Source organism: Carcharhinus amblyrhynchos, chromosome 2, assembly GCF_965287045.1.
Source record: "Carcharhinus amblyrhynchos chromosome 2, sCarAmb.v2.hapA, whole genome shotgun sequence".
Classification (NCBI taxonomy): domain Eukaryota; kingdom Metazoa; phylum Chordata; class Chondrichthyes; order Carcharhiniformes; family Carcharhinidae; genus Carcharhinus; species Carcharhinus amblyrhynchos.
The window spans coordinates 88,412,484-88,437,419 of record NC_137325.1 but is presented as its reverse complement, the minus strand read 5'-3'; the positions used below and the strand labels follow the sequence as shown (position 1 = coordinate 88,437,419).

The window sequence follows — 24,936 nt, the reverse complement described above, 5'->3', positions numbered from 1 at the left end:
AATTCTTCCTGTGCTAGTTCCACAATAATGTTTCTTCACCTTCAGCTAAAAGAGAAGCCACTATTACCCAACCATGATATTTCCATTTCCTGCAGAAGTTTTCCTTTGAAGTTTTCTGTTAATTTGGCAATCTAATGACAAGTGCAATTTAAATATTGCAATTAGCTATAGATTTGAGGTGACACAAAAATTGAGTGTGACGGCTGAAATTCATTTCAGTTAGTGCCCTGGGATTCATAGAAAGGAAATCCTATCATGCTAGTCAAAACTGGGTTGTAGGTTGTGAGGATGATGATGAGGGTCTAACTGTCAGCAGCCTAAACTTTGAAACATTTATTTGTTTTATGAAACATTCTTTCAGTTCCAACAAACAAGAGGTTGAACAAATAAATAAATCGTCTTTTTATTATATTGGACTCGATTTTTTAAATTTATTAGTGTCACAAGTAGGCTTACAATAACACCGCAGTGAAGTTACTGTGAAATTCCCCTAGTTGCCACACTCCAGCACCTGTTTGGGTCAATGCACCTAACCAGTATGTCTTTCAGACTGTGAGGAGAAACCGGAGCACCCGGAGGAAACCCTTGCAGACATGGGGAGAACATACAGACTCTACACAGACATTTACCCAAGTGGGAATCGAACCCAGGTCCCTGGCACTGTGAGGCAGCAGTGCTAACCATGTGATCATATTCTAGCATTCTGTCCATTTTTCCATAGAAACCTCAAACCAGTGGCATTGCCAATGAGGCATAAACATATATTGATTTGTAGCTCCTTCAAATACCTGAATGTGTCTTCAGTTATCTATTTTTCACTACTACAAAAACACCATAACCATAGGAATCACGTACATAACATGACCTGGAATTGGAAACTAAAAGTACACGCCAGTTTTGCATTCACGAGCAAAAACGTGACTGCTCTTCTCCATCATTGTGTTGTTGAATCAGCCCACTGTGCACAAATGGCCTGGAATTTGAGCCAGCAACTGATCTAACATAATGGGCATGAGTATGAACCCCCACCAGGGCTGAGAAGGGAGGTGGACAGGATTTAAAAATAGTGCCACTGACTGGCATGCTGGTTCCTCAGTTCCACCCTGCCTTCAGGTTATTTTTGTGGAAGAGGGATGGGGTAAACAGCAGGGCTACCTGCCTCCATAAGGTGGGTAATCAACATAACTCAAAGTGCCACTCAGAATCTTAAAAGATTAAAGGAGACCTACTGGGCTTTTCCCGTTGGCTTTCAAATTCAAGTAGTCAGTATTGGGGCTGGGGATGCAGTTTAGGTGTCTGGAGGTGGTGTATCCAGACTACATAAGGTTGGATGCCAGGGCTCCATAAGTCAGGCCTAGGAGCCCTTCCTGCCTGCCTTGCTGCAACACTGGGGGAGGAGGGGGAGGGGCTCCTCCCATCCCTAACCTTCCGACAATGGTGACCTAGCAGCAAATGCCATTTCTTAAATTTTAAAGTGATGGAAAGAAGAGGACCTCCATTCTGAAGCATCCTCTTTCTTCCTTCCTTCTCAATATGGCCTGCTGCTCCTGGTAACCCCCAGTTTTGAGAGCCTGTCATACTTAATTGGATGGTGAGCCTGCCCTCTGGCCATCAACTGGCCGCTCCAGGGATAATAATCAAGAATGATTGTTTTGTCACACAGTGTAAACTTCAAACCCACATTTCAGCCTGTCAGTGGGGGCGTTTGGAAACCTGCAAAGAAAATCCTGTCCATTGCCTCTCATCAGGGTCGATGCATACAATTATTTCAACAAGTAGAAGTTTTAAAGAAATCTTTAACGAAGACAATTGCCAATTTTTTCCAGATGGTCCCGGGGGGGGTGGGGGTTGCATAAAATGGGACACCCCATTAATAGCATTGGCACTGCAAGATCTCACCACTGGCCAATGGCGTGCCATCTCAACCGATGTGAGACATGTGGCGGGAGGCACAGAAAATCCTGCCCTTGTAGTAAAAATCTTTCATATTGCCCTTAACTAAGGCTCTTCAAATATATTAGCAATAATAAAACATCTAACTCAAAACCATGAGGATCGTATTAACACAGCAATGTAGTGATTCTCCATTGTGCCATTTTCTGCACAAAACATTTGTGTTAAAATACCATGAAAAATAAGAATGTGATTAAAAAAACTTTGAGTACACATCGATGGCTCAACAATTGCCCAATCTTTTTGGGATGCAAATGTCCGATTTCTGACAAAGTTCCAAAATCTAGCTCTTACACAGTTTGCTTTTTTGAAAACTTGGATTTGTTATTTGAAAAATAATGTATTTATTAACCTAACAGCTAAATCTCCAGCACTTGATGATTCCCCAGGGTGTTAACAGAAATAGGGTAAGAAAATGAAACGTAATTTTCCAAATCTCCCTAAATTCTGGAATTGTGCCTTTGGATTGGAAAACTGTAAATGACATTCCATTACTGAAGGAGTGAGAAAGCAGGAACCTACATATCTTTCCGTTGTTAGTAAGTTACTGAAATCTATCATCAGAGACAGCGTGACTGAGCACTTGGATAAGGAAGCGCTGATTAAAGAAAGCCAGCATGGAGTTATGAAGGGAGGTCATGCCTGATTAATCTATTCGATTTTTTTGAGGCTGTCCCTCATATGGGAGACTATGGGTGTTGTCTGTATAGATTTCCAGAAGGCATTTGATAAGGTTCTGCACATAAGATTATTAGCAAAAATAAAGGTGCGTGGAAATAGAGTTAGTCTTGTGTCATTCAAAATTAACCTCCTGAAACATTAGCCCTGGCAGTAACACCCACCATGCTCCCCATGTTGGGCAGCAAACAGTCAAGAAGAGGTTAATATCTTAATTTAGTTCATTAACTGTGATGAGTTAATTAACAACAAAAACGGTGAATGCAACCCAACTTGCTGCTTAGATGCCTGTCTCCATGTTTATATCATTGGGCAGGGTGAGCGTCGCATCTCCTTGTCAATATATTTAATTTAGACTTCCACAATACAATTATGATGAGGTCCTTGTGTTAAACTTGGAAGGACTTCCATATTCCAGCCTTGTTGGGAGGCCATTCAGCCCATTATGACAATGCTGGTTCTCTGAAAGAATTGTCAACTATTCCTATTGTCTTGCTTGCTCCCTGTAGCTCTGCAGCTTTTCAATTTCAAGTACATATCCATTTGCTATTTGAAGGGCTCTGAGCATGAGAACAAGTTACATACATTAGGCTTGTATTCCCTTGTGTTTCTAATGATGAAGGGTGATCAAATTCAGATACTTAAAATTATTAGTGGATTTGGTAAGATAGACAAGGAGATACAAAAAGGCAGAAATAACACATGTCACAGGACTATGACGTGTACACCAAAGATTCCCGAAGACATCCAAAAGCATTTTGAATCAGGCAATTTTTCAGTCATCCTATTAATACCAAAAGCAGGATTCATATCAATGTGGGGTTAATCGTCAGCTTTAGGACACATTCCAGAAACGTGGCTGCCCTATTTTTCACCCCAACTGAATTTAAGCCTTTTCTTATTTAACAACACAAGCTCTCCAGCAAAAATCACCCACTTAGTGAAAACCCTGTTAAGCTTCCTAGTCCAGAGACGTTATTGTAGTGCCCCTGTTGCAACTCCCAGCAGAAATCCACAGTCAGCACAAACCAGAATCAAAACTAGCATCTTCCTCATTATGAGGACTGGAGAGTCAGGGGGTGCCCGACACACCTCTTTTAGGGAAAGCTACTGAATTACATGCCACTCAGCCATTTAACTAGACAGTGGCAGGCCTTTCCCTGGCCCAGGTTTGAGGAGCCCAGGGACAGAACTTCTGCCCACTAAGAGCTGTCAGCCAACCAGGAGTTGGCAAATCTATTGAACAGCATTTTCACTAGAGAGATGATGGCTGTTGCTGTTAGAACACCTACCCAAGGTCCATTATCCCCGGCAACTGGAGGCAGGATAGGAATGAGCAGCAAGGTGACTTTTAGTGGGCCCCTCTTTCCCAATACTAGACCCTCATGGAGTGCCTGCGAACCAGAGACCCCGTACTAGTGAGCTCCAGAGCAAAGATTTGCTTGTCATGCTCCCTCTGCATGGTGAAGCAATTAAAGCTTCAATTGGAAGCAGGGTAGAAAGGTGGTCTACAGGCATTCCCAGCACAGACTTCATGGGGGAGGTGGAAATAGAGAGGCCTGTCCGCCACCTCCCTACTTGATTAAATGATTCCCTTGGGGGAGGGAACTCACCATGGGGGAGGATATTAAATTCTGGTCTAAGTGCCCAGTTGCAAACTAGATTTACGAACTAAGGGCTATTGAGGATACCACAATCTTAGTCAAATGAGTTTTTACAATTTTTTGTTATTTCCTCAGATAGCAGAAAACTCTGAGGGCCACACTCGCCCTAAACCGGAAAATCCTGCTTAAGGGCAACGGATCTTTGCAAGGTTCACCACCTCCGCCACCGCCCCCCCAGCCACAATTTCCATGGAGTACGGAACGGGACAATCCCACCCGAGTATGTTCCAGAGATTTCATGCAAGATAAAGATGGACTTCTCCTGAAGCCATTTGCACGTGAAAAGAATTAAGTGTTTACACGTCCAAACATTTTTTATTTGCAGATTATTTACGGAAACCATAGATTAACTTAATCTGAATGATTTACATTATTTTGAAGGGTTCAAGTTCTGGAGAACCATTTGTTTCAATAATTAGAATACCTCATATTGGAGTGATATCAAATACATTGAAGCAAGATAAATACTTGAGGAGAAAGGAACAGGAAGTTTAAGTTGATAACGTTAGATGAAGCAGAGTTGGAAGAGACTCGTATGGTGCATACACACCAGCACAGGTGAGTTGGGTTGAACGGTCTGTTCTGTGCTTTATATTCCATATAAACATTCTAAAGTTTTTGCACTTACCAATGACCCTCTCACCCTGTGGGTTGTTGAGGCTCCCTGAGCTGGTGGACAGATCTTCAGGGACAGGCATCTGCTCCAATTGTTCTGGTTGGTCATTTACAGAAAGTGCTTCCGTACTCCCTAGGTAAAATGGGACCTGGTTACAATGGCCAAGCAATAATAATGACAGATTTGTGTATCAAAGACAGGAGCATATATTCACGGATTAAGTGCAATTTTTCTCTAATAATGTGTCCATGTATTTTTAATATTACATTAAATGCAACATGAATTTTCTGAACTTGCTTATATTCAAACATTTTCAAGGAGATATTGCCTCCTAAACTGCTGAATTCATAAGGATTCTAGGTGATTAACACCAAAGAAATCCAGATTAATGTTCTGATTTTTGTTACACACTCTGACATAAATCTACTACTCAAAAAGTATGGGGTGGAATCTAGTGAAGCTTCTGAAAGTGGAAAATGAGATGGCCAGGGGCTGTGCAGGAGGTGAAATGTCAGATTCCAAATAGAATCATAGGATCCGTATAGTGCAGAAGTAGGCCATCTGGCCCATCAAGCCTGCACCAACAATCCCACCCTATCCCTATAACACCACATATTTACTCTGCTAATCCCCCGACACTAGGGTCAATTTAGAATGGCCAATCAACCTAACCCACACATCTTTGGACTGTGGGAGAAAACCAGGGAGCACCTGGAGGAAACCCACACAGACACAGGGAGAACATGCAAACGCCACACAGACAGTGACCCAAGCCAGGAATCGAACCCGGGTCCCTAGTATTGTGAGGCAGCAGTGTTAAACACTGCTACTTTAAGGAGGGATGCAAATTGGGAAGTAAATTGGTGGCAGGGAGAAGCAGCAGGGATCTATTTTTAATGCATTAGCACATCACGCAAACTCATTAAAACCATGGTCGCCAAATTAAATGTACCTTTGTGATTAGATCAGCAGCAAATAAGAAAAAAGTGCCTTGGGATTCACAGATCGTTAGAAGTGACTTTCAGCAAACGAGGTAGTTTTTCTGAAGGATCTGGAGTGAGTGGGAGCCACTTTTCTTATATGGGGAACTTCACTGGACCAGAGACTTTTGCATCAAGCTCAAGTGGTGCTGTCCAAGGAGCTCAGACAATAACTTTCTGTGAAAGGGAGAGTGTCAGCTGGCTTGGGAAATCAGAATATGGCTCTCCAAGGGATGGTGGGTGTTAGCTGCCCAGGGAGACTGGAACATGGCTGTCTAAGGGAGGGAGGTCAGGTTATGGTGGTTTCAAGAATAGTTATGGGGGTTAGAGGGAGGCAGCTGAACAGACGGAATGTACCGAAGGCGGCTTAAGCGTGATACAGGGTTCCAGGTGTCACAGGTGGGGAGAGAGTGGCAGCTATTCAAGTTCAAAGTCATACTTTCAGTTAGGCAGAATGAAGTAATAGCTGGGGTGGTGACTTCCTGCCCACCATCTCCAGCTGTGCCTTTCCATTGTGCACAGCTAACTGGCTGTCTGCTGCGTGATTACACATGGCCCATCACCCTGCCCACTTCCGATCATCAGGCCGCTTACCACTTCAACATGATTCCCCTAATGTGCTCAAAGTGTTTGAATCGATACACACCAAATTTTCTTTGCCAGAGGCAAAGATTTCACAGGGCGATTTGGTTTGATTATTTAATTAACCTGAATGTATTATTTAAGTAAAATTGACAATGGAAACAATATAGAAGGCAGCAACCTAAAGTTTCTTTTTATTCATTCATGGGATCTGCGCATTGCTGGCAAGGCCAGCATTACAGCAACATAAGAAATAGAAGAAGGAGGTACTTTGGTCATTTGGCCATTTGGTCCCTTGTGCCTGCTCTGCCACTTGATATGATCATGGCTGATCTGATTGTAGCCTCAATTCCATTTTTCGGCCTGTTCTCCTTAATCCTTGACTCCTTTGCAAATACAGGGCAGGATTTTTCGGCCGCTCTCACCCCAAGGCTGGAAAATCCCTCTCAAAGTCAACGGACTTTGTGTGGTCGGTGTCTCGCCCGCCAAGACTCCCGTGGTGGGCGGGACAGGAAAATTTCACTCAAAGTCTGTGTGGCTGAGCTTGCAATATTTTTAATGATTCAGCCTCCATTGTTTCCTGGAGTAGAGATTTCCAAAGATTGATCTGCTGGGAGAAGGCATTCCTCCTTTTCTCCATTATTGTTAAATTGCGTCCCCTAGTTCTAGCTTGGTTCTTGCATATGAAGAAACATTCTCTCAATCTTTAGCCTGTCTAGATCCCTCTAGATCCTATGTTTGACCAGGAATAACTCATTCTTCCAAAGGATAGCCCAACCTACTCAACCGCTCGTTATAAGACAGCCAGTGACTGCCCAGCCCTAATTTCCCTTGGAAAGATGGCGGTGAGTCACCTTCATGAACCTGGCCAGTTTATTTGTTGTTAAACAGGGAGTTCCAGACTTTGTTCCAGTGACACAATGGGTCAAAGGGCCTCTTTCTGCACTGTAAAACTCAATGAATTTATGCCGAAGGAATTGTCATATATTTTCAAGCCAGGATAATTTGAGATTTGGAGGGAAATTTACAGACAATGATATTCTCATTTATCTGCTGTCCTTGCCCTTCTACATAAGAGGACATGGATTCAGGAGGTGTTGTCAAAGAAGATTTGGCATGTTGCTGCAATGCATGTTGCAGATGGTACACATTGCAGAATTGATGCATTGCTGGTTAAGAGAGTGAATGTTTAAGGTAGTGGGTGGGGTGACAAGATGCTCTCTCACTGTAGAATTTACATTGCTTTTCTCCTGGTCTCTGCACCGAATGACCTCTCATTCTTGGGTGTTTTCAACCTCCATTTCAATTCATCATGATCTCTTTCCTCTGAATTCACTGTCTTCTTATCCTCCCTTAATCCTTCCCTCCAACTAAACTCCCCAACCCATATTTATGGTCACTCCCTTGATCAAGTCAGCTCACTATTCTCTTTGCATCAATCACAATGGCGGCCATTAGCTCTATCAATATTCACCCACATCCCCCTCACACGTCCCACACATATCTCCTTCTGCGTCTGCCCCCAACTTCTTTTCTCAACTGTAAACCATCATCTTAAATACTTCTCCAATCTTTTCTCCACTCTCACTCCCAATGATAAATGTGAGGAGCTTCATGAAATTGGTTGTAGGGTTCAGACCATCAATCAGCTGCCTGTGTCACTTTCCTCTCTTCCATTGGGCCAAACATCATCCAAAGTTTCCCCTAGCCCCTGCACTGATTTTGGATCTTAATTTATTTTTCTTCCTACCTTTCTTCCAGCTCACTCCAGATCATCCCTGCAACCTATTCTCTGAGACTTTGATCTCCCTGCTGGTAGTCACCTCAGGCTTTCCCTAACCGACCTCCTTGACCTGCCAATTACCTTTCCTCCAGTTCTTGGCACTTTATTTCAGGCAGCTCACTACAGTGCCTCTCCTGTGGTCACTACAATCGGTTCTTGGAATGACTGGGAGCTGCTGACCAATCTAGCTCTGCAAGGTGCAACTTTTTCCCAGTGACGGGGAGAAGTCCCGCCTGCTGCCAATCAGCACTTGTTAAAAGTGTGAAATGAAATCGGGCCTGGCTGTGTTCCTTTGCCAACTCTTGACTGGTGGGGTCTGAACACTCATCATCCTGAACATTCTAGCCCTGGTATGGTCCTTGTGTTAGCGGTTCTAGCTCATCAGGTGCTGCTCTGTTTGCCTATAGACCTGCTATCACAACCCTTCACCTCAAAAGTACCCTTGACACCACTGTCTTGGCAATCCATTGCCTCCATCTCCAATCTCCTTTTCCACTGCAAAGTACCTGAACATGTTGCTGTCTTCTAAATCTGTGCTCAACCTTGCTGGAATTCCACATTTGAATCCATCCTTTCAGATTCCATTCTCACCATTTTCATTGTCATTTGTAATGGTGCCTGTTCCTATTCCTCTACTGGCTACCTCCAAGGTTATCCTTGGCCCCTTTTCTATCTCTGATCTACATGCTGGCCTTTGGCATTATCATTCAAAAGCAGTGTTATTTTTTAACATGTACATGATGATACCCAGCTTGACCTCACCACCATAGCTCTTGACTCCTCCACTGTTGCTAATTTATTAGATTACTTACCTGACATCTAGTATTGGATAAGCAGAAATTTCCTCCAATCATACGTTGGGAAGACTTTAGTGGTTGTTTTCAGTTCCTGCTCCAAATTCTGTTTCCTAGCTACCAAATCCGTCCCTCTGCCTAGCAACTGTCTGAGATTGAACCAGGCTGTTCACAGCCTTGGTTACACATCTGACCATGTTGTTGAGCTTTCAACCACATTTTCAAGCTCTCATTAAGAATGTCTATTTCCACTTCCCTAACATCGCCCAAAAACATCCATTTCAGCTCATCTGCTGCAAAACCTCATCAGAGACAACAAAGGCATTAAACTTCCAACACAATCTTGGCTAACCCCCACCCTCATATTCCATCCTCTGCAAAATTGAGGTTATCTAAAACTCTGTTGCCTGTTTCCTTTCTCCCATGCCCTCTGATCTACATTGGTTCCTGGTCAAGTAATGCTTTGATTTTAAACGTTAAGAGTCCAATTAAGTTAGGAACTGTGGAAAATTGAACCTGAATCTAGAATCTAGAAATGCTTCGCTGAAACTGGGGTTAAGACAAATTACGGGAGGATTACCTTTGTGACACTAAGGATAACAAAATTGTAAACATTTCCCTTACAAGGTTATTTATCATTTTGTGATATATAATGCATAGGAGAAATCTATATCCATTGATGGAACACTTTAGTTAGATCTTTATCCTGTAACTAGTCTATTTTATATTCAATGTGAAGGTTACTGGTTATGTTACAAATCAACACTACTAGGTCATTAGTTTCACTTTGATGAATACAAACATTTCTCAAAAATTTACTAGACAGTTCATGAAAACAATCTCAATCCAATTAAGGAACTTCTAAATCTTACATTTTTGAAATTAATCTAATCAAAGCAACTACAGCATTATATTGGACATAACTTATTAATGAGAAACTAAGGGCTGGATTTTCAAGGGGAAAGGATTGGCTGCAGGTCTGATTTAAAACTGGCATTCCCTGAAGGTGTCTTTGGATTGTAACACCTACAATGAGTTTCAAAGGGGACAAAAGGTAAATTCACATCCCTCCAGTTAGTGGCTCATTAAGCTCTCCAAGGATTCTTTCAGTCTGGGGAGTGAGGAGGGAAATTTTCAATGGTGAATTCAGCAAATACGAATCTGGTGCACATTTGTGCAAGCAATTTGTGTCAGGCTCAAGGCTGGAAGAAGTGAAAGTTTGTTTCTAAATGATGAAATATGTTGGCACCTGGAGGATTTGCACTGGATTGTGCAAATTACCTTTCACATTTATTCACATAAATGCTGCAAGCCTTTCGAGGTGCTGCTGTCTGCTCTCTTCAGCAAAGCAGTGAAGGCCTCAGCATGGCTGCTCTCTGCCTTTGCCACTCGTGCTCTGCAGGTAGACCTTGATAACACTTGGTGCCACTAATTGGGAGCCAAGCTCACCTCTTGCCCAATTATTGCGATTTTGAAATAACATCACGAGTGATGCAACGATGGCATGGGGTTAGGACCTGGAAATTATTCAGGCATCCGGTTCTCAACCCCAGCCTGAAAACCAGCCATAAATTCCACAATTTATAATAAACAAAAAAAAACTTTCAGTAAGTCATTGTTGATACATTGTCCTCTATTTAAATTCATAAGAATTAGAATTATCATCAAGTTTGTTTTATTCTAAAGGATACATAACCAGGGACAGATTAGGTCATGAGATATGAATACCACTTAGTCTTGTTTCTGCTGAATAAGCCAGGTAACTTTCAAATTCAATTCAATTAATTCTGACAACTGAGTTCCAAAAAGTGAGTTTCAAACTTTCTAAAGCAGTTAATATTGCTTCCTAAGACCATCTGATTTCAGTGATGAGCAATAAGTGCTGACCTTGTTGGTGAAGTCCTTGCTCAGTGGATAGGTTAAAAATTAATTTGTCTCTATTTTTCCTGAAATTGTGGTAAAAATGATGGGACAAAGGTTGTTATGTCCCTTTTGCAGTCTGAAATAACAGAACATCTGTAATATATAAACCCTTTGTTATACCAAGAGTTATTCAGTGGGCCAGGAGTCAATAAGCACACAGCCAAGAATACAAGCCAACTCCTTCAGACCAGTATATATGTAGTACAAATTTTATGTAATTATCTATTTTAAATGTAGTATTTTCTCCTTCCAAATTGCTTTTTTTCAAGGATTCCAATTCTACTTGAATTTTTTGATTATTAACATTTTTGACCCAAAAAGCACTTACTCCCAAATGTTTTCCACTGATTTTTTTAAACCCTGAATTAGAGTAAAAACAAAATGTCTACCTATGAAACAATACTGATGGTAGCTCTAAACAAGTGTAGAGTTCTGTACTGACACAAAAACAAAAAAAAACCGTGGGTGCTGGAAATCCAAAACAAAAATAAGAAATGCTGGAAATAATCAGCATGTTGGTGGACATTCGCCTAATTTGCTGAGCATTTCCAACATTATCCATTTATATTTTACAGTACTATCTTGTCTTCTTTACCTTCTCTTACCAGACCTATTCTTTGTGCCAAAGTGTGAATGACACACAGTCAGACTTTGTGTAAATACTATTTAATCTTGTTTTTGCTGAATAAGCAGTGCAATTTTAGGATTCAATCTAATTAAACCTGACATCTAAATTCCAAAAGTGACAGTTCTTCTCTTCAGAGTGAGTTGAATCAAAACTTCAGGACGGTTAAGAACAGCATTGATGGAGAAGTAATGAATGAGATGTGCACCATGTAACACATGTTATCCTTCAGAACTGTATATGTTAAGCAAAAAGGAATATCTGAGATAAACAAAGCAATTTGTATCTAAGCACCTTTCATGTCCTCAGACCCTTCCAAAGCACTTTATGGCCAATATTTTGAAATGTTGTGCCTGTTGTTTTGTTGGTAACCTGAGATTGATGGTGTTGGTTGAGGGATGAACATTGGCCAAAGCAATGGAAGAAGAGCCATACTCTTCTTTGAATAGTGCCATGGGATTGTTCATATAATATCTGACTAAGTCATTCTGATGAAGGGCAAGAACAATGCTTATTTCTTATCTTACATTTATATCATATCTGGCATTGAAAACAATGGCCCAAAAATTCCGGTTTCTGGATTGTCGGAAGTCCTGATGCGCAGTCCTATGTGGGAACGGCAGAATACAGCAACGGGTGCCATAGAAAGGAGGAACATTCTATCTTCCACTGGAGTTCACCAGGAGACGCTGTGCTGTACATTTGTCTGACAGCTGGGAAGATCCCAGAAGTAATGCGCTTCAGTGTCAAAATCAGAAAAAAACTTTGTGCATGGTGGTAATTCATCCAGCAGTGTTACTATTCAGAAAATTCAGGCCAATCATTTTGAACTGACTTATTTTGTTAATGGCTTGTGATGTTTATCTCAACTAAAAATTGTTTATGAAACATAAATGATAGTTATACCACAGTATCAACGTATCAGTAATTCAAAGCAGAAAGACAAAAGCAATGGCAATTAAAGAAAAAAAATCTTCATAGTACAGACGCAGTTCAGAAAATGTGGAGAAATACTTAATGGTAAACCTCCTTCTTTGACAGTAGAAATATCCGCTTCCCATTTAAGTTTCTGGAATTTTTAATATTTCATTTCTGAAAAGTTACTTTTTTAAAAAAAGCATTTAAAGTATGGCTCCCTTCTGACTGCTCAGTAGAGAATATAGGTTACATTAGAATCATATTTTCCTTTCCTCAGATCAATCTATCATCAAAGCTGCATTTCTAATGCAGTGTAATTAAAGAAATCGATACTGCAGCAATGGGCTGGATTTTTCTGTGATAGTGACTTTAATGTAGTGCTTACCACTGTTTGTGTAAATTGGGACAACAACATAAAATCAAAATACTGCGGTGCTGGAAATCTGAAATAAAAAACAGAACTTGCTGGAAAAACTCAGCAGATCTGACAGCATCTATGGAGAAATTGAGTTAACATTTTAAGTCTGTGTGACTCTTCTTCAGAGCATGTGCTGTTAAACACAAATCCCAAAAACTGTTGTCGAAGACACACTGCTGCCTATGAGTTGTGCAAAAATGTTATCTTGATATCTCACTCCCATGGCATAAACTTCCTGTACTGATGCTGCAGATATAGACTAAACTCACCACAAAATGCTGTGGCCTGTTCACTTCAGTCTATGTATTCTTTCAACGATTTGGTAAATCTTAATTATGGCCAAACAACCTCTTTGGCACTGACACTTTGTCCAGTGTGAAGACCCCTTCCTTCAATTAAAAAAAATTGTACCTGGGAGACGTTTCTTTTCTAAAGTATGTTTTGTTTTACTTTTCCTGTCTTTTACTTCTTGCTCTTTTAATCCAATTTTTCTTTCCCAACCTTTTTTTATTACTTTCTGTTCTTGAATCAGCATTGAATTCTAATTTACATCTTTTGGTTTAGACTCTGCACTGCTCATTATTTCTCAATCTAATTGGTGAAGAAGCGACATGATTGTTAACAAAGGACACCAAACCATTTGGATGTCCCGCTGACAGCACCGAGCCTTGTAAAATCCCATAGAAGATCTATATGTAAGTGGAAGTCAAATAAACGGTAGGTGCCAGTCATTTACCATTCATAAAGCCTGATTCAACATCTTTGCTAACAATGTATAATATTTTGTAGCACTAAATGCTAATTTGAAAAAATATTTACACCTTGGAGTCATGGAAGGTGCTATATTAAATGCAAGTCTTTCTTTTATAAATTGTGCAGGCCAGAAGGAGAAAATAAATTGTACACTGAAGACAAAGTATGTGCTCTCTGACGAAGAACAATACTGAACAAGTGTCAAGAAAAATACTCTGATATTTTGCCCTTAGGGGTAGTCAAGGCCGCCAGCCAAGTTTAATATCCTAGTCTTCAGTGAGTACAGGCTGGTGTTCCATTTGTTAAAAAATTGACTTTTATTTTAAAGTGGTCATTAGATCTTGTTGTATATTTTTTCCTGTCATCTGTTTCCAAAATGAGGAAGCAGATCAGAAATGTTTTAGTGATGCTCCAGAATAAAGGATATTTTCAAAATTCACTCCAGTGAGAGACTGAATCATTGAAATGAAACTTGCACAACATTGTTCCTGCAAACTGCATGGGATGAAGGAGGAGTAGTCTTCAAAAGGACCTGGAGCAGGAAAGGAGTGCCTTTTCAAGGGACAGGGGACAGGGAGATGAGCAGCTGGCAACAAGATCTGGACCAGAAGATAAGCAGCTGCTGGGAGGAACCTGGACTTAGCAGAATAACTGAAGCATGGGAACTGAGACACGCTTTTGAACAGCAATTACAGCTAGTTACATTATATGCCCTTTAGCTGGTTAGGCGTTTTATTCTTTAAAAGTAAAAAGTTTGAAAAAGTGAGCTGCTTCAAAATTTTATCTCAACAGCTGCAATTTACATTTTAACACCTTCCAATTGAGATTGTGGTATGTGTGTGGCACAATGTATGTCTGAGGACTTTAGTGCATAAGCAGCTCAATGGCTAACATGGAATAGAGTTGCAGATTGTATGGTCTGCTTATGGTGGGGAGCAGCGGTGGGGGGGGATGCGTGAAACTAATAATTGTACTAAATGTCTTACATTCACACTGCGTCTATGAGAAACATGTACCAGACTGCTGAGAAATAAGCCTTAACCAGTGGGATTAAATGGGTAATATTCCATTGTGCATGATTGAATAAAGTTTATTAACTGAGTTTAGTTAAACTTTAATGCATGTGTTTCATAATCATTTTTTGATCAAATTAAGCATAAATGGCAAATAAAACCAACTTTAAGTTCTACACATAAAATTCGCTCAGAAATATGCGCCTTTCTTTGTTTGCAATTTTTCTTATTACGAAAAAAGAAATAGATAAAGTAAGGCTGGACTGAAGTGTAGAAACAAAAAGGAGGAATTATGGCTGGGCGAGCATGGCCAGACAATCCTGCGCTATAGGTTTTGCACTATATAATGCAGTCAATTCCAGAAGCCATTTCCTTAAGTTCCTCAGTCCATCATATACCATTTTTATCTTTATTACGAAGACGAGTATCTTTTCCATCAATGTCATTTGCTGATTAATACTTTGAATAGAATTTATTCAGGTTTTACTGTGAACCCAAAAAGTGTCATCTAAAAAGAAAAAAAGTTTTATATGGGTATTCTCTACCCCTAATATAACAGCTCACACAAGTTCATGCATGTTATAATGCAAAGTTTGTATGGTCAACTTCCTTGAATACAGTACAAAACATTAAAAATGAAACTATCAGGAGCAAGAGTGTCTTAATATAAAAAAGAAAACTAATAAAATCACGTAAATACAGAAATGCTATTTACCTGTCTCACCTGACAGCTGGGAAATGTCCTGTGCCTCTTCAGTTTCCATATTCTGCTTGTGCTCTATATTGTGGGGAGAGGTGGGGGGGGGGGGTGGAAGGAATAATGTAGCAAGTTACCTGGATGGATGATAATGAAACTGCTTACTATTCTAACACACTGTCTGCTATGGAAAAATATGCCCTTCTTCCTTCAGTTCCAAATACTCTTGAAAAAAGAACTGTACATTACTATCTGACAAGGAGACCCTGATCTTTCACAGATTACAAAGATTTATAGAAATTTCATTACAGGCAGAGGTTGACAAAATTTGTTATTTATTGTTAATTTCCCACTCCATAATAACCCAAAAATGCAAACTGACTGCAACAAAATTAAGCAGAAAATTAAATGGCCCTGGGTCATTGTATGTGAAGAGAAGCACAGAATTCATTCTCTGGTTGATCTATAGTTATGTTCTCTCTAATTTACTGAGCATGCATCGATGAACCTTGAGTCAGCTTTGTGACACTTGTACAATCAGCAATCAAAAATGAAGCAATTTACAGAAGAATGTCTCATTTACCCAAGCAGGACTGCATATTTGAGCAGTACAGCTCTGCCTCGATTAATAATGAATACACCTCATATAGCAGCAGATGGGCAGAACAGCAGCTTTATACTCTGTCCCTCACTTCAAGAAGTCGCAGCAACCCATTTCTTCAGTTAGCTCCTACATAGGGAGAAGTGAATCTCCCTAAAATAGCGAAACAAGCCCAGGAGAGAAAGGGAACCCATGCCTTCCTGTTTTACTGACAGATGGCTCCACAGATTTGGAACGAATGGTGGGAAGCTGCTACTCTTTTGCTGTAACACTTTATGTTCTAAACACTGGTTTTGAAGCAACTGCAAACACCAGGGAGTAGACGGTTGAGGTTTCGTGGGGCACAAGTATTTTTTTGAACAGCTTTTGCTGGGATTGCAGATTACCAGTGATTGGCCATTTCTATGAAAATTTGGTGCACTTTAATATTCAACAATTACGAAACTAGAACTTGCAAAACCAGCAATTTAATTATGAAGATCATCAAATAACAATTTTAAGGTCTAGCTTTTACAAACTTCACTGGTAGTTGTTAAAACAAATGGCATCATATTTACAAGAATGTGTTAAAACAAATGACTAAAATGTCCAAATCCTCAAATGACCAATATTTCTACATTACTGCCTTCCCACCCCAAAATGTTCTGCAGAAACAAAATTGTGTTATGCAAATACTTGAATACTAATTTGGCTAATAGCAAGCCTTGAAAACAAATAAGTTCCTCCTACAGCACTGCCCTGCACTGTATAATTACAAAATGACTAATATAGCAGAACATTTTCAATTTTCAATATTCTAGGTAGGAATGAAATAACTCAAGCATCTCCTTCCAATGGAGCATTTGCCCAATTTGCCTGAAAATCTGTACCAAAGAACACGTGCCCACAAATGGTTATAAGTCAGAATTTATTTAAATAAGCGAAGTTCTCTATATCACAAAGGCAAACAGAAGTTGTTTAAAACAACTTCCCCAAAATAGTTTAACTAATCTTCCTCATTCTCTCGACCATGCATGTGAGTGATTCTAATGGGGGGGGGGGGGGGGAGGGGGGAATCTCCAAACTAATCTTCCAGAATTACGCTTTTGGAAACTTTTGAGTGGTGTAACAAGAGAAAAAAGTGTACCATTGCAATGTGCAAAAATCATCGATCAGAGCTAGAACGGGGTGGGGGGGGGCGTGTTAACAAATCAGCTTCTGAACAATACTAATAAATGATTTTACGCAATGGATTTTGCGACAAAATTATTTTAGAGCAGTCTAGGATTCAGAGTATTTCCAGTGTTGCCATTGAACTACAGAAAACAACTCAATAGTTTTTTGACAGTCGCATTCATGCGCTGCGGGTTGCTGCAGCGCCCAAGAATAACATGCACAACGCACTGACAAAACTTTGGATCTAAACTATATTTCCAGCTATATATGGGGACAGGCATATTCAGATTTTTTGCAGATGAGCACCTAAAATCTTCTGGGTCACACACCGAAAGCAGCATTGACAGGAGCACACTGTAGCCGAGGTAACAGGTGCCTCCTCCAAACTAGAAAGCAAAAAAAATCACTTTCCATACATAAATATTTTTGCTCTGACAATCCCACAGCAATACAAGTCCTGAGTGAGTGTATGTGTATGTGTGCGTGTCCGCTGCACGCTATTAAGCGGCATTAAGAATCAAGTTGCCTGAGTTGGCTGGCAGTTCTTTCCTACCTGTATCCCTCCTCGCTGGCGGTACGCACAGCCCGGCAGTTCCTGCTCCATGTGCAGGCTGCACTTGGACTCCCTGCGGTTGTACATCTCTCCCCGCTCGACTTCCTCCTTCCAATGCGCCGACCGTGCGCACACACCCTCGTGCTGGGATTGGTGGAAGAGCCTAGGGCTCAGCTTCAGCTGCAGCTCACGAGTAGAGATACCCTTGTGCGCTGAACGATGGCACCCAGACTGTCAGGAGTCTTTGCTGCACCGCAATGTCTGTCTGTGCTGAGCTTACAGCAGGGTGCTGGCTGGCAGCACGACCTGCTCCTCCACATGCTAATATAAGGGGGCGGTGGGGTGGGGGAAACCAAGCACATAGAAAAGCAATGTGGAAAACTATGGATGACACACATTCCAGGAATGAGGAATCCCAAAGAAGCTATAGGTCATCTTGTACCTGTGTCCAGAGGGCGGGGGAATGGGGGGATTTGAAGGGAGTTTCTTGCCATTTTGATTTGAAAACCCAACTTTTGTCCCCCTTCCCTCACTACCATTCAGGTGCCAAAGCATTGGCATGTGGAATATATGATCTGGAGATGCCAGTGGGACTGGAGTAAACACTAAGAAATCTCACAATACCAGGTTAAAGGCCAACAGATTTATTTGTTAGTACAGCTTTTAGAGTTTTGCTCCTTCTTCAGCCTTCTCACCTGAAAAAGGAGTGACGCTCCGAAAGCTCGTGCTACCAAATAAACCTGTTGGACTTTAACCTGGTGTTGTGAGACTTCTTAATGTAGAATGTACACAACCCTCCCTCTCCCTTCCCATTGTTAGGAAGCTTCTGTTGTCCCTATAGAAATTAACTGCCATAATCAGCACCCCAAATAGAATGACAGCAAAGAAAAGTTAAAGCAAAGTTTATTTATTAGTCACAGGTAGGCTTACATACAGTGCAATGAAATTATTGTGAGAGGGAGCTCCTGAGTTTTCAGGTTTTCCTCTTCAGCGCTGGAGGTTTTAATGCGTGAGGTTGAAAGGAGTCAGAAAAAATGTTTTTGGAGGCCATCAAAGCAAACTCCGTGGAGGGAATGGGTTTAGATGGCCAAAAATGTCAATTCCCAGAGTCTCAGGTACCAGTGCCACAAGATGTTCAATACCTCACATGTGTGGTCAAATTCAGTGAATGTATCTTCGAAGGATGCTTCTTACCAACAGAACCACTAACCTCTCACAATGTTAATGCACCATTCACCCATCAGCAATCTCTAGCAATTAACAGGTCTACATTCAGATAAGCGACCTCACCCTCAAAAATCTTGCATTGCTGCCAGCGTCACACTCACCTCTTGCTGTTTCCACATAATTGTTGGATATGTGACCACAGCAGGTACATCACTCATGCGCAATACAACCATCGACATTCTTTCTTCTCCTTTGCAGGACAAGGCAGCTTATAAAAGGAGGGAACAGAGCTAAAGGGAGACAGGTATGCCTGCATTGCCTAGGCTGTCTTGAGAAGACTATGCACTGCATCAGGGGACTAGCTATGATAGAGGCCGTTACATCCTGCATTGCTGAGAGCTTTCAACTTGATGGTATGTTCCTGCGTTATACTCTTCAATTCCCACCATACCTCATCCTGCTATCTGAAATAAAAGCTGCAGATGGTGTTACCAAGGGCATCTTGCTTTCTATATAAACCAGCTTCCTTCACCTGCATTTATGTTCTCAAATACCCAAGAACTGGCCCCTGGCCAGCCACTGCGACCCCATGAGGAAGATGGAGAGTTGATATAGGACACAAAGGAAGAAACACTAGTATTTGATCTGACACTTGCAGACGTAGGCTCAGCTACACACAATGCCAGACCTTAGAGGGTAGTATGAAGCTGGATCAGTAAGTACGTGGTGAAGCACTGCGCATGATTGAGCTGTAGGTAGGCCTGCAAGTGAGGATTGTCATGTTTCACTTCCTTGGAGGGTGAAGTCTAGAAGACCTTTGCTGCGCATAATTCAGATGAGTAGTGGGGGAGACTTACCTGAAAACACTGATGGAGATGAGTGCCTTTGCTTCGTGCATTGGCATAGGTAATTATTACCCCTGTTAAGGAGATACCATGGAGCATTTGAAGTCCATCCTTTCTAGCCACTAGCAGTATGGCGCATGAATCTGTTGTGCTCTCTCAGGATGAAAGTTCTGGTCCAGTGTCTTTCTTGTTGCCTTTCAGCCAACCCTGCCCATGGCTGGCTATGCGAAGTGCTGCAGCCTAAAGCCTGCTCCTCAATGCCCAGAATGGCTTTACTTCATCTTGTGAGGCCACCTGCAGTCTTCCCCCATTGAAAGTCAGCAGCCTTCCATCAGCCTTTCTGCAGCCACTGGGGTAGCAGAATGTAGCAGTAGAGACCAGACAAAGACAGTTGCAAGACAGGCACTAAATAGATGCACAAAAATCAATGCTTTAGTTTTATATGTATTATTGGATGTGTTGCTGGATAAACTAGATGGATTGAAAAGTGGAAAATTGTGGAGCAATTATGATGATGGGATGAGATCTTTGGGGGAACAACTGAAAATGTGTTCCAGATTCTTCTCCCTGCTCAGTGTGAAAGCCTTACCATCATAGACTGCTGTGTGACCACATTGGAAATGACTGAATGAGGTGCTTTAGCTTCTCTGTTGTCAGCTCTACCAGTGTCACGGAGCTTCACTTAGTATCTTTTAACGTATTTTCCTGCATTGATTTATGTGAGAGCTTCTTTGTAGTAGGACACAATCTGAGTATTAATTGTAGAAATTTCATGCATTATCCAAAAATTCAGTCATTTTTCACAATGCCATTCCCTATGATGTCATTAAGTAATTGGATTGAAGATTTTGAAGGAATGGATAAAGATAATCCAGAAAGTTACCCAAATTGTTGAGTTGTATATATGTGAGGAACACAAAATTCCCTCACATATAAGGTGCTAGAAATTAGGAAGGTCAATGGGAATGTTGGCATTGCAAGGGGAATTGGGTATATAACTATGGAAGTGTTGATCCAGCTATACATGGCTTTAGATTGCATCCGGAGTAGTGTGTAATATTTTAGTCTCTTTACTGAAGAAATTATATAATGGCATTCAAAGCAGCTCAGAGCATGTTTACTCAACTAATTCCTTGTATGAAAGAACTATCTTATGAGGAAAGGTTGAGCAGGTTGGGTCCAAACCTATTGGTGTTTAAAAGAATAAGAGATGAAGGTATTGAAATATATAAGATCCTGAGGGGACTCGACAGGGTGGGTGGATGCTGAGAGAATATTCCCCCTTGTGGAATGGTCTCGATCTAGGGGACACAATTTAAAAATTAGGGGTCTCCTATTTAAGATTGAGATGGAGAGAAATGTTTTCCCTCAGATGGCTTTTAGTCTGTGGAGTTCTCTTCCTCAAGGAGCATTGAGGGCTGGGTCATTGAATATGTTCAAGGCAGAGTTTAGATGGATTTTTGTTCAACAGGGAGTCAAGCGTTATGACAGAAAGACGCAGTTGAGGCCACAGTCAGGTCAGCCATCATCTTATTGACTGGAGAGCAAACTTGAGCAGCCAGATGGCTTACTCTTATTCCTAACTCTTAAGTTTGTGTGTGTAATATTTGGAAATTTGGATTAAGACAGTGACCAGCAAAAGCTTTTTACTGCATGAAGGAAAAGAATAAACTTGGGGAATTAGTTACCGGAAATACCAATATGGCAGATAACATAAATAGATTCAAGGGGCAGTTAAATTTGTTTCTTTCTGACAGGTAAATGTTGTGGGATATACTGGGTAGGTTCGATTGGTGGTTTATTGGCCAAAAGTTTGATTAGACCCGATGGGAGGTGCTAGGATCATAGTGCACGATTACTCTGTTTCCAGTCAAGGTGATGCAAAATTTGTGCTGCTTCTACATCTGCATGATCAAAACGTGTGGCCCAGTGAGGAGAGTCATGCTGGTGGGGTCCAGGCAACCCTCATCCCTAAAATGGAGATGCATAAAGGCTGCAGCATCTATTAGAACTAATGCCAAAAGTGTTTCAGAAAAGGAATAATATTATCAATGAAACCATAGGCTAGAGAGAGGGCTCCCATGATTTCTGGCAGCGCTGGATGTCATAGTTAATGAGATGGGAAGAAGGTGAAAAATTATGCTTCAGCAATGGGGGCTAGAGAACATCCATGTACACTATGCAAAGGGAATCAGGCATTTTCACAGTAACTTCATTGCAGTGTTAACGTAAACCTACCTGTGACACAAATAAATAAACTTTAAAAAACTTTAAACTTTAGGTAGCTGTGGAGGCCTGTGCAAAGACTCTGGTCCTGTGGATCTGGCTGTAGTGCCAAAAAAGTTCAGTGAACTCACATAGATGGTTAAGTTCGGTGGATGCATCTCCTACCCAGCGCATCGCAAGCCTCACATGTTGCTCAATGTACCAGAGTCCCATTACTCACCCATCAACAACAAGGATTCATTCCTCGCATTCAGATTCTCCATTCATCCTCACACACTTACCAATATTCTAGTCTCAGGCATAGATCTGACAGCTTCCACATTTTATTCAGTTACAACAGGAACACCACCTAAACACATCAAAAAATCCTCACTAACACTATTTTCTATCTCTTACAGGACAAGGTCACACATAATAAGAGGCAGAAACAAAGGCTGGTAGGGGACAGGCACACCTGCATTTCCTCAATCCTCTTTAGGGTAATGATAATGTCACTGGACTAGTAATCAGAGACCCAGGGTAATGCTCTGAGGACTGGGGTTCAAATCCCATTTCAGTTCAATAAAAATCTGGAATTAAATGATGACTATAAATGGTGACCTTGAAATCATTGTCAATACCTGCATTGTGTTCAATGGAATAGATTTCAAGCAGATCTAGCAAGTCAAGATTGGGCAACATTGAGGCACTGTGAATCATCATCAGCAGCAGCAGAATTGTACTCAACCACAATCTGTAATTTAATGGCGTGGTATATTCCTCACTTCACCATTTTTATACATGACTTCAAACCCACAGCAATGTGGTTGACATGTCTGAAATGACCTACAGACCAATAGAAAGCCTCAAAAGCATGAAGCTGAACAGACAGCCTAACATCAGGCATCAGAAAGGACAACAGCAGACCCAGCCCATTGGACCCTACAAGCTCCTCCTTGCCACCACTTGGGGGCTTGTGCCAAAATTGGGAGAGCTGTCCCACAGACTAATCAAACAGCAGTCTGACATTGTCATGCTCATGGAGTTATACCTGACAGACATTGTCTCAGACACCACCATCACCATCCCTGGGTAAGTCCTGTCCCATTGACAGGACAGACCCAGCACAGGTGGCAGTAAAGTGATATACAGTCAGGATGGTGTTTTCCTAGGAGTCCTCAGCACCGACTCTGGACTCGAAGTCTTATGACATTATGTCAAACATGGGCGAGTAAACCTCTTGCTGGTGACCACATTCCACACCCCCACTCCTCAGTTGATGAATTAGCAAGCGCTTCTCCTATTTGAACTCCTCTTAGAGGAAGCACTGAGGGTGGAGACCGAGAGGGGTACTTCAATGTCCATCACTAAGTGAGGCTTGATAGCACCACTAATAACTGAGCTGGCTGAATCCCAAAGGATATAACTGCTAGACTGGGTATGCTACAGGTAGTGAGGGAACCAACAAGAGGGAGAAACATTTTTGACCTCATTCTTACTAACCTGCCTGCCACAGGTGCATCTGTCCATGACAGTATCAGCAGGAGTGACTCCACATAGTCCTTGTATAGAAAGAGTCTCATCTTCATATTGAGGGTACCCTCCATCTTGTGTGGTATTGTCACCATGCTAAAATGGATTAGACTTCAAATAGATCTAGCAACTCAAGCCTGGGAATCAATGAAGTGCTGTGGGCCATCAGCAGCATCAAAATTGTATTTAACCACACTCTGTAACTTCATGGCTCAATATATTCCCCACTCAACCATTATCACCGAGACAAAGCATCTACCCTTTTTCAATGTTGAGTGCAGGAGGGCATGCCAAGCATACCTAAAAATGACATATCAACTTGATGAAGCTCCAACACAGGACAACTTGTCTGCCAAACAGCATCAGAGCTAAGCAAATCCACAACCATCCAATCAGATCTAATCTCTGCAGTCCTGCCACATCCAGCCATGAATGGTGGTGGACAATTAAACAACTCATTGAAGAAGATTCCATAAACATCTCCATCGTCAATGATGGAGGAGCCCAGCACATCAGTGTGAAAGATAAGACTAAAGAATTTGCTACAATTTTCAGCCAGAAGTGCCAAGTATTTGGTTCATCTCAAGCTCCTCCTGAAGTCCTAGTCTTACAGATGCCAGTCTTCAGCCAATTTGATTTGCTCATGTGAAATCAAGAAATGACTGAAGGCACTGGATACAGCAAAGGCTATGGGCCCTGATAATATTCTGGCAATAGTTCTGAAGATTTATGCTTCAGACTGACTGTGCCCAATCCAACGACAACACTGGCATCTGCCCAGCAATGTGGCAAAGTGCCAAGGTCCTGTACACAGAAGGTAGGACTGATCCAACCAAGCCAATAACCTCCCCATCAGTGTATTTTCAATCATCAGTAAAGCAATGGAAACTGCCATTGACAGTGCTATCAAACTTCATTTCCATAGCAATAACCTGCTCACTGACACTCAATTTGGCCATTTAGCGCATGACCTCATTACAGCATGCCATTCAGTATATTCCAGTCTTTCAATTTCAAAAATAAAAGTTAACTCCTTACTTCCTCTCACAAAATTAAAGAAGATATTACTGTAATTTCATGTGACTGTAGTGTCCAGTGAGTCCAAGCCCAATATCAGTGACTCTGTCTGCAGGATTCCATTTTTTGTCCGGAAGAAACTTTCTGAAGGCCAGTCTTGAGAGCGATGGTGGTTAAAACTACCAGCATGTGACCATCTGCAGCCATTGTATTAGACCAGCAATGGTCTATTTTTAAAAAAGTATTTAAATAAGAAAATATGGAAGATGGACAGATTTTTAAGATTTTCTTACTTCATCCCTTGCTAGCATGTCAATTTAGCTAGCTTTTTATACCACACTTCTCTCACAAACTCATCAATTACATCATCATAGACATAATCGTGTAAATACTCACTTTCAATCATCAATATTGCTGAACTTGTCAAATGTTCCTGATTCATTTTACTTCATAAATAATTTTT

At 41.2% G+C, this 24,936-nt stretch overlaps 1 protein-coding gene across 7 annotated transcripts in view; it reads right to left on the bottom strand.

Annotated features, from left to right (window-relative positions):
- Window positions 1-17,906, bottom strand: part of ikzf1 (IKAROS family zinc finger 1 (Ikaros)) — an 89,367-nt gene extending 71,461 nt beyond the window's left edge. For 6 of the 7 annotated variants that reach the window (XM_080208885.1, XM_080208919.1, XM_080208927.1 and 3 more), the window contains exons 1-3: window positions 17,707-17,906; window positions 15,416-15,478; window positions 4,924-5,043 (exon numbers count right to left, since the gene is read on the bottom strand). In XM_080208885.1, coding sequence (XP_080065011.1) covers window positions 4,924-5,043; window positions 15,416-15,464 — 169 coding nt within the window. In that variant the 5' untranslated portion in view covers window positions 15,465-15,478; window positions 17,707-17,906. The remainder of the gene's footprint in view (window positions 1-4,923; window positions 5,044-15,415; window positions 15,479-17,706) is intronic. The other variant, XM_080208893.1, reaches the window with a different exon arrangement.
- Between the last annotated feature and the right edge of the window lie 7,030 nt (window positions 17,907-24,936).